The sequence below is a fragment of the Cyprinus carpio genome, unplaced genomic scaffold (assembly GCF_018340385.1).
Source record: "Cyprinus carpio isolate SPL01 unplaced genomic scaffold, ASM1834038v1 S000006714, whole genome shotgun sequence".
Lineage (NCBI taxonomy): Eukaryota > Metazoa > Chordata > Actinopteri > Cypriniformes > Cyprinidae > Cyprinus > Cyprinus carpio.
In genome coordinates, this window is record NW_024879320.1 from 213288 (window position 1) to 234937 (window position 21650).

Here is a 21650-nt window from a genome sequence, read left to right on the forward strand (position 1 = left end):
TACTGCCACTTTTGATCAATTTAATGTCCTTTTTGGAAAAACAAAATATTCAAAGAAATTAAAAATAAAATAAGTAAATAAAAATCTTAATGACCCCAAACTTTTGAAGCACCGTTGTGCATATAATCCATATTGCTGAGAAGAGAGGGCAGTAAACGCAAGATTTTTTACTGTGCGAGACTGCAACTGATGAACTGCTGTAATCAGATCAAGGTTTCGAGTGCATTTGTTTCACCAGTGCTAGTTCAAGAGCTACAGATCTAATCCAGTTGTTTTGAGTCCATTAGAGGAAATCTGAACAGATATCCGAGTTACTTCAACCAGCATGAATCTGAAACACATTATATACTAGGCTGTCAACGGATAGGAGTAGTATATTAACTGTAGAAAGTTGTGTCTGAGATCTAAGGGAACTGTATTTTACAACAAATAATGACTTTCTAACTCTTTAATACAAAAACTGTGGCGATGAAGTCCAAACCCCATGAAGTGGACCAAAGTCAAACCCCAAAAGGACCAAAGGAGTCTGATTTATTATCCTTTGATTTAATCGCTTAATATATGTGCAGTTTTTTGACACATACACAGAGAGTGATTAAATACTTGCATGTATTGCACAAATGTGTTGCACCAGAGCATGTGGTGATTTATTTGTGTCTTCTGGCCTTACTGAAAATTGGGACAAAGAAGAAGAAGAAGAAAAATTATGTATTGATTCTAGTGCTGTAGAATAAATCAAATCAAATCATGTTACTAAAACATGTTGCCATCTCATAAATGAGCTTTTAACACTATAACAAATATATATTTCAATATCTCTTTCTCTTAAGACCCTGTCATGTGCGGAAATGATGCATGAAGGCAATTCAATGCATACGGTGGTTTTCTCAGACTATGTAAATAGTGTACACTAGTATTAAAGGTTCAGCGGAGCTCTTTAATCTTCCAGTCCATGACCTGTGAGGGACGTGAAATCTCCCAGAACCCCTGACCTCTTGACCTCCGAACATGAGTCTGCACTCAAGTGTTAATCATTGACACTCCTTAGCAGCCTTTGAACCACAGCCTTGCATTTGAAGGGCATGGCTAGCTTTGCTAATGGCGTAAGGGGTTAGTGGGGAGAGATTCTTTTATGTGGCACAGGGTGGAGACAACAGCTTGAGCTCTCATAGGAAACAGGTTATTAGAGAAAGAGCTTCTTACTGTACCTCTAATAATTTAACAGTTCAGCAGCTGAGTGGAGCTGAAGCTGAGTGGAGCATCACCATACAAGCAGCATATATTAGGTCATTAAGCTTGAATGTCAGAACACACCTATGATTTTTGAACTCTTTAATGATTTTGTGCAGGGTTCCAGAAAAAAACTGGTATCATCTTAAAAGTGTGTTTTTGTCTTAAACTGTCACATAGCTGTGCGAATGCAGCATCAGTAAGGGTTTTTAGTTACCGATGCCACTGTACATTCATATTTTACATTATTACAAATTGCCCTTTTAATCTAAATAGCTTCAGAAAATACAAACACAAAAAACAATATGTTCAATAAAACAAAAAGTGCTTTAAAATTTGTAACAGCAAAGGGCTTCTAAAACTACCCAAGTTTGCCAGACAAGAGCAGTGAGCGGAGTTTATCTTCTTCTCAATATTAATGCTGTTTGATTATTAATAACATCATAGACAGTGGCAGATCTCTTAAGACTGCATTTATGCTGACTTTTAAACTTTTTAATTTGTCATTTTGGATGTTTTGTCCCATCTGATTACAATCCCTTAAGAAAGAACTGTGTTTACATAAATTTTTGCATCATAAAAGCATGATGTCTTAAATTCCACTCACACGTGAGATGCTTCAAAAGATGTGACTAGCGCATGTTAGATCAGCAGATGTTGTCCTTACCCAGAGTGTCACATGGTTCATTCTTCCAGGAGCAGATATCCAGCCCGGTTAGCAGGATGGCGTGATCATGCCGGCGACCTTCTCGTCCGGCCAATCCCGACTGCCACTGGCAGAAACTGTTCAGAGTGTGATCTGCATGATGGTTAATCACTAGTCCATCCTGAGGGAGCAGAGCGTTAACTAGAGTCAAGAGCAGAATGAAGTCAAAAGAACGAAACAATCACATGTCGCCGGTGACTAGTGTTGGAAGAACTACTCAAACTGCTTATCGTGCGCTGGGCCGAGTAATTACCTGCTACCTCTACTGACCCCACCTCAGTAAATGAGTCTATGGGTAATTAGCCTATCGTTACTGATCCTGAGTGACTGTGGCTAATTACTCCAATTAAAAGGGGGATAAGGCCAATTTTCTGCATTCCTCGTGAACTTCATTAACATTAGCACAGGTGTATCAGTAACGGAGCCCTTCAGCTGTTTGCTGGCCCACTTTTGGCTGGAATCCAATGGAATGTTGTGTATCCAATTAAACTGTCATCGTAAAAACGAGACCTGTTCAGATAGAGCGTCTCAAAAAGAATGAAGGAGACAAGCCTCTCAAAGGACAATAAAATCCACCTTCTGAAGCAATGTTTCATTCGATTTCAAAGCTTGGTGTTGTCTAAACCTCTCACGGTCCATAAGGTCAATCACCTCCACAGGGTTTTAACTATCATTTATTTAAAAAATTATATATTTTTTGTTGGTGTAACATATTCATTTGAACGCACATTATCTTCAGTCAATACAGTTCATGGCATCTCAAACTCACCTGGTCTTCATCCAGCAGTATTAGTCCAACAATTACAACATTGATGTCACCTCCAATCGTGCCATCTTTGAAAAGTGTTGAGACCTTTGTTGAGATAAGCAACAATACAGAAAAATCAGAATTACGTTACAGGGTGGTGCATTAACATGGAGGCATCTAAACCCCAATGACCTTCTTTGAGCAGAGCAATCATAAGTGTCTCTTTTGAAATATGAGAAGTGTATGGCTGGTATGTTTCTCCAAAGTTCTTCAAAGCCTCACCTTGGAGGCATACCATATGTACTTAAGGGAATCCCTAATCCCACATTTCATTGGTCCTTGAAACAGAGCTGAAGATAAAGTCCTTAAGATGGTTTAAAAAGCTCAGGTATCATAAATACAAACACTTAGTCCCAATACAAGGTCTTTCATTCCTACTATTTTGTCTTTGCTTCAGCTGACACGAACATAAGAGGCATCCAGTTTGGTTTCAGGTGTCAGTATTTCACAAATCCTTTGTAACCCAGAACTCTTAAAACACTTGCACTAAGTCTGAGTTTGATGGATATGTTCATAACATGTAACGCGATCCTATTTCCATTAGTCTAAAAGAGTGTTTTCATCATTGCTTACATTTTTCACTGTGCTCACCCCAAAGAGACTCACTTTGACTTTTAGCAATCATTAACTAGCTCATTTGGTCAACCAGATATGCCACAATGAAGTGAAAACACATGCTCTGACCTCAGCTTGACATCATTCTCCATGCATTCAGAACATACTCAGAATAAACTGGGAAATGGACAGACAAATGGATGCATCGTTTTCTGGATGGATGCATGGATGAACAGATGGATGCATTGATAACTGAATCAATGCATGGATGGATGGATCCATAATGGATGCCTGGATGAATCGATGTATGTGCTGTATGGACAGATGCATGAATGACTGAACAGATGATAGATCCCTGGGTGCATGGATGGTTGAATGGATCCATCGATATCTGGATGGATGCATGGATGTACAGAGGGATACATGAATGGATACATGGATGAAAGGATAGATGCATTGATGGATGCATGGATATATGGTTGGATAGATGCATGAATGAATGTGTGTATGGGAACATGATGGATAAATGGACTCATGGATGTATGGATAGATAGATGGATGCATGGATGGATGGAGATAGATGGATGCATGGATGGATGGATGCATGAATGAATGCATGTATGGGTGCATTGATGTATGAATGGATTCATAAAAGTATAGAGGGATGGATGGATGGATGCATTGATATCTGGATGGATGCATGAATGGATGCATGTATGGATACATGGGTGGATGATTCCATGGATGTAAAGATAGTTAGATGGATGGGCAAATGGATGGATGACTTACCATGTTAAGAACAGTAAGGACATATGTGGTTATATTCTCATGGCCATGATTGTCCATCATCTTGCGGTCGACCACCACTAGGGTCTCCACATTTAGCCTCTGGTGCTTCTGAGGTTTGAACATAATGGATCGTTTCCCTCTGGGCATGAACTTATATTCATCCGGAAAAATATAGATATCGTCCTCAGGAGGTTTAGGCATGTCTGAAACACAGGACCAAGATGACATCAATACTAGGTCACACTAACACAGTCAATGCTGGTTCCCCAAAGAAAATGCATTACTAGTTCAGCAAAAAGTTGAATCTGTGTCTGGAAAACTCCGGCCCATACATGACATTAATGCATGCCATGTGTGTCAAACTGTATTAGCTGTTACCTCACATCCCACATAAGATTTGGTTACTTGGTTCATAAAATATTACTCAGGGTTCAAATGCAATGCGAAGATTTGGTGTTTGTTTAGAGTAGGTGAAGATTATTTATCCCTGACCAAACACAATACAGGTGTGATGATGTAATGAAAACATATTCAAACTGACCCTTGAGCAGCTGTGACCTCTTTACATATGAAAACATTGTTTAAAGAATGCCCCCCTTCCCTCCTAATGAGCGTTTTTGACAGTCCAGCACCATGTAATGGAACGCAGCTTAGTGTTAGAGACTCTGAAGGTGCGGTTGGAGAGAGAATGTCCTTACATACATTTCTTCCGTCTTCCACAGAAGTGCTGTCTCTGCCATGTGCCATCATGACTGTGCAGTGTACGCTGGTACTCCTCTGGATCCGTCTGTGTGGTTCTCCCCAGATATGGGACGGCCAAATGTCTTCTGCTGATTGTCTTTGGCTCAGTTGACCTCCTGTTTCTGCCTGTGTTTGTCTGTGCTGGTGTGGATCTCTTGTATAGGATGTGGGGATGGTGGTCTGATGGTGCTGTGAAGTTCTCCAGAAGTGCCTGATGTGGGTGCAGTGGCTTCAAGAAGTAATCCGCATCCTGAGTTCTGATCAAACCTGACTAGAGAGAAAACACACTTGTCAATGACTCGGCATCTGATCAAGAAACGCTGCACTCTCCATGCATACTCACAACATGTGCATGTGTCCATTTCCTGAAGGAAACAGCAGTGCTTGCAAGGCAGCAAAAGAGAGAGAATAATGAAAGCTCATCCAGAGAAAGTACATCTAGGGCTACATAATAATAAAATTGTTTTTGTGATATGGCTTAATGTGTGAGACAAATCACAAAGGCTATGATTTAACCAAATACATATACTGTATGCACTGCCTGTTTTAGAAATACAGTGTGTCTCAACATCTCATAGCACCTTGGCTCATGTACTGTGAATCGAGCCGCTTTGAGATGCTGAAATGCATGCAAAAATGAACACAGAATCTCTTCAATCTAACTCTGCTGACAAACCAGCAAAATAAATGGGTCAAAAACAGTGATATATGAAAACACAAGCATAAATCATATATGAAAACACAAGCATAAATCTATATATATAATTATGTTCACTGTTGTTGTAATGAGTTAATACCCACATTTTCAAGATTTTCCCAAATTGTTAAGCCCTAATAGAATGGTCTTCAGAGTAAAACATAATTTTCAGGTCTTTGAAACTATTTTCTATGCAGATGTACTCCCAAAGAAAATTGCCCTAATCAATCTAGAATGATTAATTCTTCTAAACATAGCTTTTCAAGTCATGTGTTGGAAATCACTTATTTTTTCATATTGCAGAAAGACAAAATATTGCAATGCCACTTTTTTCCTCGACATCGAGCAGCCTTAACATCTACTGATTTATACCAAAATTCTGCAAATTTTGGATGAAAACTGACATGCGAATTTGCGCAGTGCAAAGACATTTGACCAAAAGAAGTATTAAACATCACAAACTGAAATCTGTTGCACAAACTTAAAGCTGCACGGTTTGCAGCAATTGAAGTAATTTCATAAGCTCCAAGCCTAGTGTGTCCACAGTTAACAGTGACTACAAAGGATTAAATAAATGTCAAAGATAACACATCAATCAAAACTCAGAATGCAAACAGATGCAGGACAGAAGATCAATTGCAATTCAATTAATTCATCTTAATTTAATGTTTAAAAAAATGTAATAGAAAACAGCACATCTGATCTAAAAATCAAAGTCTGAATGGAGTCTGTACATTAAGAAGTTCAGGCTGAATGCATTATTTTGCGTAAGAGGTTGAGAACAGACGCTGAGCCGGATGATTGAGGAACACCAGCACAGGGTTTTACGAGCACTGTTATAATGTCAATGTGCTTTGGAACATAAAACAGATACTTTGTTAATATTCTCAAGACGCATTTAGATTTTAAAAAGCAAAACCCATCTGGATTAAAGATATATTTGGAGTCTGATTTCCCAAGCGTGATTCCTCAAGAAGCTGTACAGATCACCCTGGAGGTGCAGTACTTGCACATCAGGCCGACTCTGAGCTTAGTTTATGACATAAACGCCCAAATTACACTTCTTTGGAGAGCTGCGTTGTCATTAACCCTAATAAGCTTCACGTCTTTCACAATCTGGAGATCCCATGGACTCTTCAAGCCCTCAATCCAAACATCACGCCAGGTCAGAGCGAGAACTCGTTTGCGTCCCTGCTTCAGCGCGGTCTGATAATTATCCTCAATTGGGCTCTGAGGATAAGCTCCTCTCCAAACAAGCAGAAAAGCCCTTCTGAGAACCTGTTTGAACCCAATGTGCATCTGATTATCATTCATCGCTGCCAACAACACTTAAGTTCAACGCGAGGCAATCACACACACAATAGGCTGTAAAACATATGCTGAACTCTGAGAAGAGAAGACAGAGGCAGAGCGGGTTGCTTTTGAGTTGAGGATTTATGCATGAGGGTGAAAAAGAGTCACATTGAGCACTGTCTGGATGACACAAGTACAATCAAGGACTGAAGTCTCTAATGTGTGTTTAAGGTCAATTTGATGCTCCACAATGTGAGTTGAACAGATGTTTATGTGTACACGCCTTTTCACATCATCTACATCCTATAAACGCTTACATCATTGTGACTTTGAAGAGTGTACAGTATGTCCTGTCTACAGAGGTTAATGTTGATCTACCCTGCTGAAAACACTGGTTTATGCTCTTTTTTTCCACTTTTTTCTTCCAGACTGTGATGCCTACACAGTCAAGCAGAGATCTGGTCTCACTGGCTCAAGGAACGCTACCTTCACTCCACGCTTAAGTAATCAGCGAGCGAAACCATGCAGGTCTCGCCAGACTAAACAACCCCAGTCCAAGATCACAGTGTGTGTAGAGGATACACATCTCATCACGTAATTAATGCCTGCTTGGGAGGTAACTGCTGACAGATTTCAACACTTTTCAAACAATGCTCGCGTGATTCAGAGTGTGAACCGCCCACAATGTGCAACGATAATTAGACAATTTAATTAACACAGCACACATACTGCACATTTACAGGGAAGTATTGAAAAAGGGGGGTTGCCAACTCGCAAGCATTTGTAGTGAGACACTACAGTACGTCTCAGGGAAAATAACAAGACAACGCAAAATAAATGACTAGGGCTTACTATTCAATACATTATGTTGCAATTATAATTTTCATTTGGGCACAGTTTGCCATAACCAAGTTTAACTGAGCTGAACTACAGGTATTTCAAAGTGTAGACAATTGCACATCAATCAGCACAAAACGGATCCGGACTGTGAGACCACAAAGCCTTTTGACATAATGAAATAAATAAATATGCCAAACTGTTTTCTAATAAAATCACATTAATATCAAGCACATCAAGGCCAGCTCAGTAGAGTCGTTTGGGTTTTATGGCGCCAGCGGTTGCTACTACAGTTAACTGTTGCTATGTTCAGAGCAGAGAGCGGCAGATGAACCTTTCAGTGAGTGGAAAAAAATGGCATTCACAAAAATGAGGAAAGTTGACGGGTCCTTAAAAAGTCATGACATTTAGTTTTTAAGGCCATAAAAAAAATTAAATGAAACAAGAAAGTGTTAATTATGATATCAGGAGGTCTTAAATTTGGGGACGGAAGGACAAGAATTGCGATATGGCTTAATGTAATGATTAAACTTCAAAAGGCTGTGATTTCATTGGCTGTTTCTCCAAAGAACGCATCTTTGTGAGAATTGAGATGTGAATTGAGATGTTCTTGCTGCTCCACTGACAGTCCCAGCACGTTATAAGGAGCGAGACACAATAAATAACACATAACATCACACACAAATGTCATAACCCTTTTAAAACATTTATTTCATTTTATTATAGACAATATTTTCATATTATTTTATAGCTGTTTATTTACCGCATGTACACGAGCTGTCACATATTTACAAGCTTGCTGCAGGAATCTCTTGAGCGATTAAAAATTTAAAGCTTACAGGCTTCCGTACGCCATCCGCCAGAAGCGTCTTCTGGGATTTCTAACGGTTCGATTCCAAAGCCACTAGAAGGCAAGCCAGCAACCTTTAGCCAAAAAAGCATAACGGCTAATGCTAACGCTTCTGCTTTGGCAAAGGAGACCAGAAGCCGTTTTTTTTTTTTTAATGGATGTCAATGGAGGAGAGGCTTCACTACGCTGAATAAACAGCTTTTTAGAGGAAACAGCTCATCATTTAATGAATCGACATCCTATCGGCTAATCTTCAACATGTTTTACACTAAACAATACTTTTGGATCTAACTATTTTTAGAGTTTACACCAAAAAAAAAAAAAAAAAAAAAAAACATTTTATAAGTCACTAACTTTTTGTGACAGTTGGGATACAGTTTATGGCATTTTTCATTCATTCTTATGGTTTCCGTAAATGGTGATTGAGTGTCACACTCAGTGACACTGAAATTTAGTGACATCAAGGCTGTAATGTGATTGGTTATTAAGGCACATATGATCCAAGTTGACCGTTACAATTTCTCCAATAGTAAGTAATACAAACACTTTCATCTCCCAATAGTAAGACAATATCTCTCAGATCTGCCTTCAATGCATCACATCGTCGATTTCAAGAACACATCCAGGCACTTTCATGCATCCTTGTACTTGCATTCTCGAGTATTGGAATTGAACTTCGACGTAGAGTGAGAACACAAAGAATGCATATTGAGAAACGGCCATTGAATAAGCATGAGCTCTGCACATTACCTGCTGGCAGAGAACGAATTTGCATTTTCAATAAACCTGTCTGCTGTTTTTGTTCAGACTAATGTGAAAATCAACCCATGTTTTTACGCAGCAAACACACAGAGTTGTGAATTCGTGGATTGAAAAGAATCTAATGTTTTCTAAAAAAAATTTTTAGAATTATGAAATACATGTTAACTAATATAATAAATGATTGATAATTATTTTTATATTAATATAATAATTGATACTTTCAACTTCATGGATTTAATTCTGTAATGTGAAGTTTATCTTTTTTTTTTAAGTTTTTGTCTTCGTGAAAACCTGTGTCTTTACTCTAAATCATGCTTTTTACAAGTCATTTTAATTTTATTTGTGCAAGTCTTAAAAAAGGTCTTAAAAGTCTTAAATTTGAGCTTAAATATCCTGCAGATACCCCGGTCTGGCAAAAATCATCAATTTATGTTTTAGGTACATAATTGTCTGGAACTCGGCTGGTGAGGAGGTTTCATTACTGGACCTCAAGCAATTTTGTTGCGTCTAGTACAACATTAAGCTGAAGTGTTTGGGTAATTTGCATTATTAAGATGAACCTTACAACCTCAGTCCATGTCAGTCCATGTCATCAAAATCATCAAAAACTGCGGCCAGGTAAGTAAAGCTGGCAACGCTGTGAAAGGCACGAATGTATCGAACAACACATCTGATCCATTAATTCACACAAAGCTGTGAGCATGGATGATTGTAAAAAGAACATCTTGGATGAGAACTGATATCACTCCATGTTGATGACAGTATTTTATAGAGCAGAAAAAGGCAGCAATAAAATTGATGTGGATGCCTAAAAATAACGGAAGAAAGCACTACTAGATTTCAGGCCGAAAAGAGAGTCACATGTCAACAATCACTAGCTGTGGATCAGATTTAAGTTCGTTAGGCTAGTTGATATCATTAGCAGCTGTAAGCAGATTAATCCAGGCGTTTCCAGAGCAGTGATTTAAGACTCCATCAGGGGAACAACACCTGAGACTTCATCTCAGCCCAAGACCAAAGGTCCTACAGTCAAGCATTTGATCCTTTATTGGACACCGAGGACTTCAAAGAGCAAAATTACCCAGTTGTTTTGGTGTCAAGGCAGCAATCCTCATGAGATACGCTCATCTTCTGTCACCAGATCACAGGGTTTAGTCAACAGAAGCGACCTTTGCCAGAGCCGAGGCTTTCGGGCTAGACGTAGAATGAAGTTCAGGCATGACTGGTCACTCTGCATGACTCCAGCCTCATGCTCTCATGTTGGGAGTTTCAGCCATTGTCAAGACTAATTAAGTCAATTAAGTCAAGCCGATGTATGGCGGTTGTGCTTTCATGCTGTTTACATGCTTGCTGCATGTCTTCCAGTCAGTCTTTCCTATCCATCCAAAGTTAAGTCAATAGAATCCCGCAGGATTGCAATTATGGCTTCTAGTTAGTTGAGGAAGACAGTACGGAATCTCAGTGACATAATCCAGACAGACAGTGAGAGACCTTGCAGTGACCCCTGTCGTGTTTTCCATTCAATTCAATCCACATGGTGTCTTTCAGATATTATGCACTAGTGTTCATCCTCTGTGATGTCACTTCCAGTTACCAAGCCCGATTTACCCCAGACTGTCGAAGAACTTTCGTTTGCTGATGCCTTTGCTTTGGAGACCCACTGGAAATTGTTTCCAGAGACACTACAGCAGACAACCTGCTGACCTGTATTCAGAGTTTTAGCTCATGTGATCAGATTAAATACAGGCGTGTACTTCACCTTCGCCTAGAGAGGTCTGCCATCTGACAAAGAAAACTAAACTGGCAAGTCACATTTCTTTGAAATTTAATGCCACTACACAGGAAAGAAAAATCACAAACAAGATCTCTTGAAAGAGATAATCCAGCCCAAACTGAAAATTTTTCATCATTTTACTCACCCTCAAGTTGTTCCAAACCTGTATGAATTTATTTATTTTGTTGAACACAAAAGAAGATGTTTTGAAAAATGCTGGTTGCTGGTAGGTAATTTCTGGGTGAACTGTCCCTTTAACAACCCAACCCAAGGCTGGGCATACACTGTGCGATTTGCGTCCGATTTTGAGCCGAATTCCGAATTCTGACTTGTGCAACTTTTTTTTTTTTTTTTTGAGACAGGCTGAATTTCTGTCAGCAATTTTGGTCGGCCTTTGTGAGGGTATCGCACAATTGAAGCGGCGATGCGAACTGACTGCACTAAACTCAGTGTTTTTTCCCTCACTGCGTTTGCTTGAAAACAGAAACGAAACCATGGTGGCATGGCATGTTGTTTGGACCGGGGTCCCAGGTGTTTACTTTGCACATATTGTATAGTGTTAGCAATCAAGTTGCATCTCGACAAACAGACCGTATAGTGTAAGCGCATAAATCCTGAGCTTTGGCTCTATATCGCATGCGATTCACTCATACAGTGATAGTTGGTATTTAACAAAAACATTGCTGAAATTATACAGTGTATGCCCGGCCTAAGACAGAAATGAGATTTAATTCGAGAGCAAATTTTTGCAAACCACCTTCTTCGCAAATTGATCTTCAGAGAAACAGACTCAGTAATCTCACTCTAGAGTTTCAGAAGAGGTCTCAACGATGTCTCAAACTCAGCTCTGGTTTGTCAAGATCTCTTTATCTGCTCTGGCCCTCGAGGTCCACTAACCTGCAGAGTTTCACTCCAGCCTTGATCGAACTCTCCTGACTGTAGCTTTTTTAGTAACTCTGAAGACCCTGATTAGCTTGTTCAAGTGTGTTTGATTAGATTTGAAGCTGAACTCTGCAGGAAAGCGGACCTTGAGAGTTGAGAACCCCAGTTCTATATTCGTTCAGTATATAATATAAAATGCAACATAACTTGAGCTACAAAAGAACAACATACGAGTGATAAAATTCTCTTTGGGACTGTTATTTTTGCCATTCTCTACTGGGAAAAGAAATTAATTCTGCTGTTCTGAAAGGTGCAGGATGTGTCAACAAAGATTTGCGTCACAGAAATTAAATTCACTGTTGTCATAAGAGCTTGAATTATGCTGTTCTGGAACTGCTGGATGATGCAATGGATAAACAAATCAAATTTCTGTCAAATGTATATCAGGCACAAATTTGGTATAAAGCAAGTGCCAAATGAGAAATGGGAGAATTTTGAAGGAAACCATACATTTGTTGATCTATCCAGGGAAATCTGTACCTTTCCATTTCTGCCAGGAGGAAACTTGAAAAAATGTAAATCAGTTTACACACATGGCACTTAGCGTACAGTTTAGTGTAAGTAAACAGTGCAAATCCATCTTGTCAAGCGGGAGTGGTGCTGCTGACGGCATTCCTGCATAAGTAACACATAAGAATCATCCGCCACAAATCTGCGCCTCAGTCTACCAGGTCCATGACAAGCTTAACTAAAAACAAATGTCTGCGCTGCCTCCTTAAATACCTCTCATGAAATTACACACTGAGAGCTACAAGGTGCAAATAGCAGTCATAAAGCGCCAGGAGACGGGCTGAGACGCTACCTGGGAGAAAATAACAGCTGGGAAATGGGCAGATCCAGGCACGACCCTACAGGAACTCTAATCAAAGGAGCTGAGCGGATATGAGGAAACTCTGAGCGATGCACCTGACGCTGTTTCTATTTCCATGAGTGAGAGGCTTGCACTTGCCTTGCTGCTTTTAGAAGCTGAAACTGAACCTCTACTCTGCTGCTATGAGAGTTTAAATGCCAGCTGAAACTATCCGAGAAGGGTGTCGATGATTAGTTTTTTAAATCCTCTTACATCATCTCATTGACTAACTGTTGCTGTTCTTGTCGTGAAGAAGCCGATTCAGGCTCTTAACTCCTTCATGGACTTTACATTGCATGAACACTGACTGTATATAATAAAGACCAAATCAACTTGAGCTCCTCAGAAACACCACCTCCAACAGGACAGCATTTATTCTTTGCACATTAACGATGACCTCCCGCCAACAATTAGTCATCAACGGCGCCTCTTTCTGCTCTGCTTTTACAGGGCAAATCGTGCTACGCTTAATTTCTGTTCACTATAAATAAATATGTTAAGTCTTTAATTCTGTCAGTCCATCAAGGCCACATTCAAATCATGTAGATTGAAACATGGGATTGTTTTATGAGGGGTAATAATGTATATGTTTTGGACAAGAGTTCTGAAGAGTTGCTGGGGGTTGCATAGCTTGGCTTTCAAAGCCTTATGATGAATGCTAAATCATAAGCATTATGGGAAATTTGGAGAAAGACAATGAACCTATGCACCAGGTTCTGCTATGGAGCAACTTGGGATCACAAATCAAACATGATTTCTTAGGGATTAAGTGCTTGTCCTTGGTTTTAATTAAGAGTGAACAAAATAAGTCTGATATAACAGGACCTGTACCAAAAACAGCAACTGTGACATGCTATAAACTCTCAGTTTAGACCGTCAGTCTCTTAATTTAACAGTGTGACAACTCTCAGACTTCATATTTCCTTTCCAAATCCTTAACCCTTTAGCGCGTACGATCACACCGGTGTGATCAGTCTTGGCTGGTCCCTGAAGCGTACGATCACACCGGTGTGATTAGAACTTTCAGTGCATCACGTCATCAACTGCTGAATTTAAATCCGCTTTCGCGCTTTGCCTGGCGCAGAGCCAGATCAGACTCGCTGAGCGCTGGACATATTATCACAAATATTCAGTGTTTTCAACCATATAATGCTTATTTTAGGTTTCAGATATTTAAAAACACATAAGTACTAGCAAAAACATACATTTACAGTTTGTAAAATACACGCTGATATCTATGGAAATGGCAATAATGATCCTTACAAATATAATCTGACTACATGTTTTTATTGATATCATATACAGATTGTGTAGGTAACTATAAAGTTTACTCTGCCCTTCTCAGAGTTTACCGGAGACCTACTTTAACGTGTTTCGGGAGGAGAGGATGAATTTGCGTGCTGTAAATCCCACAGCTTGCCCGGTATAGATCAACTAACACGGTCGATATAAAAGTGTTTAAACTACCAAATATATTTACTTGCACATATTTCACAATCGGAATATCAGATATACCATAATATAGTGAGCATGTTTGTGAATATTTTGAATAAAACAGGAAAAACTAAATAAAAGCGATCCATGTGTCATACAGATCTATTGTGGCTTTGGTGTGTCACATGACAAGCATGAGGTGTCGCCATGGAAACAATAAGGCTGAAAAAGAACTCACGCCGGGGTCTCAGCTTGAATATTTTAAACTCACGTGCGAAAGGGTTAAAATCAGCATGAAAGAGTATTGCCAACCCATTTAAAATTCCATAATGTAACATAAAAGAAATGTAGGTTTTTATCATCAGAAACTGACAGGATCATTCCACCTGAATGGAGTTGTATAGTTTACTTCTAAATATTTGTCAAATATCTTCTTTCGTGTTCTTCACAATAAAAAAGCTTGGTGAGTTAATAATGACAGGATCCATGGGTTCCTTTAACAATAAGACCAAGTACATGTACGACACAAATCAATTTTGACTATATGCTGACTTTTAAAACCTTCCCTTAAGTAAGTAATAATGATTTGCTTATTTAAGCTGGGTTATATTCACAGTATTGTGTCAGACGTGTTGGGGGTTGGGTGTCCAAATGTAGATTTATGGCTTCAGTTTATGGCTGACATCACTCACAATTAGCCTGTTATTGCAGACTGGCGACACTTCAGAAAGACTTTCAGCGTGGAGTTTCCATGGCATGCCCCCGCCTCAACCCAGACTGCCATTTCCAATGACCCTCCTAATTGGCATCCCATGTGCCAGCACTAAAGTCAGCTATTGTACCGTTTTGTATAAAGCCGTCAGCTTGAAACCACTGGGGCCTCAATCGTCTGGTCCTCACGCCTTTAAACTCGCATTTGGGACCTTTTATGACAAACTCTGACTGTCATCAAAGCCCTGCCAACCTCCAGTGGTGATCTGCCAAGCCAGGCTCAGCCATTCAAAGTGAATTTACACAAAGGCTTTACCGGACACATAAGGAGAGACGGAGTTAACTAATGACTCTGCACCGCTGCTAATCACATCCAGCTGGGGACAGTGTGAAAGTCTACAACATTACACTTCCAGCACATATTTCAGCTGGTTATAGGCCCAGTACATTTACAGTGACAGTAAGAATTGAGCTGCCACTGTTTAAAGGCTGACGATCACATAGAGGTTAAAAGTCACTGGGAAATGTACTGCCACAAGATTAACTGAGTAAAACATCAGATATGGATCCTGTTCAGACTGACTAGTTTCATCACCTAACATGCTTGTGCAATTTAGGACACACAGGCTGCATCCGAAAAATGGAAAATGCTGCCTTCGGAGGACACATTTTAAAGCAGGAAGGGATCAAGGCACATTCAACTCTTCACTTTCTGCCTCCTGAGATATACCTTCACCTGGTCGATTTTTCCAGATGATCCTTCAATGACTTTAATATCCCACAATCCTGTGCAAGCTGGTATCTGAAAGTTGCGTTTGGTTTAAATTTGTGTGTAAATATATGTTTCTGACTGACTTTTTGCACTTTTGTTGTTATTTTTAGGTGAGAAATCAATATTATAGTAATTAAATATTCCCTTAGTTATCACCAAAGCTCGTTCTTTTTTGTTGTAGGTCACTGAATGTTTGCACTGCGTCAGAAGTTTCGTGAGGTGCCTTCGTGTGCAAACGCTGCCTATAAAGTCATTGCCTGATAAGTCAGGATGGATAGTGAATTGGGACGCAGCAACAGAGTATTTGTAGATTCTTGAAGAGCTCATTGTAATCTTTCAGTGTTGCTGTGGAACTCCTTTTCAAAACAAACTGTTTACAAATAAAACATCATGTATTGAAGCTTGTGTGAGTACAATATGTGTTTGTTTCCACTGAGGACGAGTATAGATCTTCCAAAATGTCGATCTGACTAATAAAAGGAGGCTCTGTTCTCCAGTAAAACCTCCCCTGACCTAAATTTATGTGGGTTATTGAGTCACTGGTTTAAGGGGATTTGAATGCTGGGCTTTTAGACGGGCTCTATTGATGGGACAGGGCACTTTATGTCAGTCCAGTCAGGGTAAAGTCATGAGAACTGCGGCAGAGTCACTTTGCTCCTCCAGCGCCTACTGGGAGCCGAATCTCGTGCGGCCTGGGAGCCAAAACAACAAAAGCACTCTGGAGGGTTGAGGTTTCTCTGCACACTGAACATTAATCCAAGGAGAAAACAAACCGATGGGATGATGAGTGCACTAGACGGATGAATACAGCGGTTTGAAGGCCTGCACAAATGATTCAGTGCATTGATGATGGCACAGCGATCTCTCTTAAGTTCCTGCCAAAAATGCTTGAGGTTGTGGGTCTTTCTCTCTCTACGGAGAAGATAAATTCTTTCTGGTCTATTTTTATCACCATCATTATCAACTATCTGAACGGAATAGTATAAATCCTTTGGGGTTAGTGCTGTATACATTTTCCACATTTCAGAGGGATTCAAATTAATGCAAGGATAGACTTGTTTTGCTATTAAGACTCTTCCCCAAATGACCACAATCAGCTGTGAGACAGAATAACCCATCGATCCACTCACCATCCCTGCACATGTCGACAGGGCCACGGATGAGTTGACCTCTGACCTCAGCACCCCATGGTAGAAGCAGAGGTGGTCTTGAGGAAAGGGCTGCAGGCTCTTGGTGCCGCTCCTGCTCAGGGTTTGTACGGTGAAGCTGGGGGCGATCAGGTCACGGGACGGCTGCAGGTCCAGGTGGAAGTCCTGTCCTAATCCACGCAGCCTGAAGTGCACAGCGAGGTCGTGATCTTGATCTTCCATGGAGCGTTTCCTGCGGTGATGGTGGGCCACGGCATGAGAAACGTAACGCCCTTGATGGTCCACCTCGTATGGGGCCACGATTTCATATTCTACATAGAGGAGGAAGTGAGGTCATTACAAGCTGGAGTTGAATGCATTATTTCTGTTCAGGTATGCAATGAATAGATCTAATATATCTGCTTAAAAATCTTTACGCCATCACACTTTACATTAAGTGGCCTTGACTATACTAGCATTTATGGACTTAGATTTACGGTGCAACTTCATGTTATTTTGTAAAATTTCCAGATTTACTGCTAATGAGTTGGACTAAAGGTAAGGTCAGGGTTATAAAGGTTTTAGTAGGTGTAAAGTTAACAGTGAAACTACAAAAGTTAATTAAATGCTTTAAAGCACACCCTGTCTACCATTGTTCATCAAACAGATAGTACCACTCTCTTGTATTTCTTGATTTTGTTTTGCTGAATGACAGATATGCATATGAGATGTTAAATGCGAACTATAAGAATAACATGTCTCTACTTTTATTATGTGTTGTATTCATTTTGAAAGATTACAGTGATGTAAATCCCATAATGGAATACGTCAAGCTCATACTAAGTGGGTGATGTTAACCTTGTCAGGTACACTGGTCATTTATCAACTTTAACTAACATGCTCGAAACTCACTTCATTAGTTGAGTCAATGTTGGTCGAGATGCTCAAGCAAACAGAGATCAGCCTGCAAAAGGTTTATAGTAACTCTGAATACGCTAGGAAAGAGATGGGTATTTAATATGGAAAAAAAAGATTTTTGCAGAAAACACTATTTTAGTCTTCCTGCTTCAAAATGTCACATTTAATTCTGTGCGCTACTTGCCATTTTTTTGTTTAATATTTGTGAAACTTACTAGGAATTTCTGCGTGAAATTTTTTTCAACACCAAGGTTTGTCAGATATAAATGTCTGGCTGGAGTTTCTATAGTCCAAACACAGATCTTAAAGGGAATGAACTGAGAACATTAAAAAGTCATTTATCATTTCAATATTCTCATCAGGATAAAAATGACCATATCTAGCAAATGCATTGTTGTTATTGCAAAAAATAAGTAACTGTATCCATATAAATGCAAGCTGAAGTGATTTATAGGAAGGTCCATGGAGATGCTGCTCACGGGGTGAAGGTCAGAGGACGTGTTTTAATGTTGTGTGATTCTGACCTCCACATACACTCATGCTCCTCTCATCCTCGCGGTGGTCTGCTGGCTCAAGTTATAAATGCTTTTACAGACATAAGCAGACAGATTTATGATCTCTGACCGTGGGTGAGACACACACTGATGACACACACTCTTAATGCTCCGCTGTGATATGGAGACACACTCTCACTCACTCATTCTCTTTCACACATACACACACACACACACACACACACACACACACACACACACACACACACACACACACACACACACACACACTATTATATCTGGCTACTCCAGTGTCTAAGCTCATGCAGAAACTCTCAGTGCAGAGACTCTTCACAGGATAAAGGCAGTAAGTGCACACAGACACTGTTTGTAAAGCTTGGCTGATTGATGGAGAGCTTCTTCAAGTGTCTGCCTTTGTTCATTGTTCACTAAGTCCCAGTGCATGCCAATCTTTATGCTACACACCTCCTCCTTCTCCGCGTGTGTGTGCGTACAAAATTGTCCGCAGAATCGACAAACAAAACCTCCTTTTGGGGACATCTGGGGACACCCTTGTTTAGAAGAAATGACTCATATAAGAAATGAACATGCTTTTATTTATGATTCACTTTAGTTTTCTTTTAGGAGAAGGGTATTCAAATCCTTTGATTATTGTAATTAGCTTTATATTAAGTTGTGGTGCTATTTTTATGGTGTATCCTCATTTACAAAGCTAAATGCATGTGTGTGCATGTATGCAGTGTCAGGTTTTGCTCACACTGTAGGCATTAAATATCACCACAAGAAACACTAAAGTGCACTGTCATTATTAATGCATTCATTATTATTTTTAAATGGCCTAATCACCTCAACACATCAGTTGTGAGCTTGTATTTTAGGGTGCATTTGTCATAGGCATCAGATCAATTAGGATATCTAGCGCCCCCTGCTGACGACATCTCATACAGACTGTGCAACTGCAATAAAGTCATTCTCCTATAAATCAATCTTTGAGTTTCTTTCTTTTAATTTTTGGAGAAAATTCTCATATTGCTACTGAATCAATGATGCAATATCAGTAAATCCGTGATATCAGCTATTTAATGCGACTGACAGCTGTCAATCACGTCTGGCAGGTAACTGTAAGGCTCTCACCTGTGTTGTGAGGCAACCGCAGAGTTTCCAGCAGAGCTTTATGCTTTACATGGGGACCAGGATGAAGGGTTGCAGATGCACAGTGAGATATCTACATGGACAGACAGTGAACATGCATCATTTGCATTGCAATACAAAGCAATATCGACGAAACAGGCGCGTGTTTGCTCACCTGCTGGCATCCGAGTATAAAAATCAGAATGAACAGCACAGAAAAGATGGATGCGGTATGATTCCTCCTCGCTGGCACAGAGCGCAGGCAAGCCATGTCTCCTAAAGACTCTTATCCGAAATCTGCTGCGAGCAGCCTCTGCGCCTCTCCAAACGCGCGCTGCGCTCTCACTGAATCACTGCACGCGCTCGTGCGCTTCGAATCTATTCATACAGCATCAGTGAAGCGCAGTCAAGGCGAACCCGAATCCATGATCTGTATCCTAACAGCGTATTTCCAGATCCGATAGCATGTTGGAGAACTTCTCCCTGCGCGCTAGCGGAGTGTGACTGAGGATACCTGTGCCATGCTCACGCAGACGAGTCTCTTTACTGAATGTCTGGAGCAGCTCGGACGCCGGTGAGCTGCACACGCGCTTCCGAACAGCCAATCACAGCCCACACCTGCGCGTAAGAGCCCCGGGCCCCTGATGAGAGGAGGGTCCAGACATCTACACTGTAAAAAGTTAACCCATCCAACTTAACATAACTGCTGCCCTACATTTTTAATACAAATTAAGGTTGTGTGACTCAAACTCTAACCATTTCCATTTTCTATTTCAGTACAGTTGAAAACTCATAAAACCCAAAAGAAAAACGTGTTTTTAAAACATAATAATAATAACATCATGTTAACCTAATGACTGAATTGCAGGATTTTAACCACCTGAACATATCTAATTTGTGTGTGCCGCCAATAATTCAACGTTAAAACAGACAGTGTTTAACATACAAGGTGCAATGAAAATTCAGCATTTCAATTATATATATATATATATATATATATATATATATATACAGGCCAGTATAATAAATGTTTAGTGATGTTTGTGGATAGTGATGATCGATGATCATTCTTATTTTATTATTATAATTTTTTTTTCATAAATTGCTCATTTTTGACTAGAGAGGCAGTTTTGAAAATCACAATACAGTTTTAGAATACATCAAGCTCATATCTCAAGAGCTCAGGGAACTTTTGATTCTTTATGATATAATCTCTTTCAAATCAAAATATATCAGTGTAAAGTTTTATAGAAAATCCATACAAGATGGGTATTTAACCTGATTTTTCTTTTGTGTTCACACACACACACACACACACACACACACACACACACACACACACACATATTATAATTCACACTCTCTCACACACACACACGCGCACAGACACAAAGATACACACACACGCGCACACACACACACACACACACACACACACACACACACACTCACACATATCTGTGATTGACAACAATGTATTACTAGGGCACATATAGAGTTTCTGTTGAAATATTCAAGAGTGCAGACCAGTTGCAGACAGTACTTTAAGAGATTTTACATCATAGCCACTGTAGATATTAGACACTTAGACATTGATGTTTATGCACTATACAGAGGATGACAATCATTATATTTCTATGAAGCCAGGGTGCTGCTCGCAATATAACAATCTCAGAAACAGATTATGTTTTCCACGAGCATACAGTAAGACCTCCCATATGCAGACAGCACACTTTACAGCCATTTTATTGCCATCGTATCTCACTGTCTCACATAATAAAGAGAAAATACACTTGTTTCTGAAACTGCTCCTCACATTTCAAAAGTGTTTCCTCAACAAAATGTGATTTCCCGACTTGTCCTGTAGAATAATGGCTACAGCAAGCAGTAAACAATCTGTAGCTTACTGTGAAATACAGGCTGGATACTTGCATATACAGTCAATGGCCATATATTGTGTGCATTCTATATCTTACACTGCATGCATTTTCAGACATAAAAAAAAAACTTTTTGCCTCGCTGTCTTAAACACAATGTAATAAATAAAAAGAAAGTCTATCAAATGCATATGGAGCACTGATCACACTAGAAGTGAGGTAATATTTTTCAGATGGGTGATTATGTGTATGTTACTGATACTTATATAGTTTCAGAAAGCAGAAGTCAATGTTATTTTATGATGAATATAATTTTAGTTTGACAGAGTTA

General features: G+C 39.7%; 1 protein-coding gene across 2 annotated transcripts in view; it reads right to left on the reverse strand.

Moving 5' to 3' along the window:
* Positions 1 to 20013, reverse strand: part of LOC109064939 (A disintegrin and metalloproteinase with thrombospondin motifs 16-like) — a 69703-nt gene extending 49690 nt beyond the window's left edge. Inside the window, exons 1-7 of one of the 2 annotated variants that reach the window (XM_042755517.1) lie at positions 19618 to 20013; positions 19446 to 19536; positions 16882 to 17210; positions 4791 to 5100; positions 4089 to 4291; positions 2706 to 2789; positions 1898 to 2057 (exon numbers count right to left, since the gene is read on the reverse strand). In XM_042755517.1, the coding sequence (XP_042611451.1) occupies positions 1898 to 2057; positions 2706 to 2789; positions 4089 to 4291; positions 4791 to 5100; positions 16882 to 17210; positions 19446 to 19536; positions 19618 to 19713 (1273 nt within the window). In that variant the 5' untranslated portion in view covers positions 19714 to 20013. Of the gene's footprint in view, positions 1 to 1897; positions 2058 to 2705; positions 2790 to 4088; positions 4292 to 4786; positions 5101 to 16881; positions 17211 to 19445; positions 19537 to 19617 lie in introns of those variants that run through there. The other variant, XM_042755518.1, reaches the window with a different exon arrangement.
* Positions 20014 to 21650: the final 1637 nt, after the last annotated feature.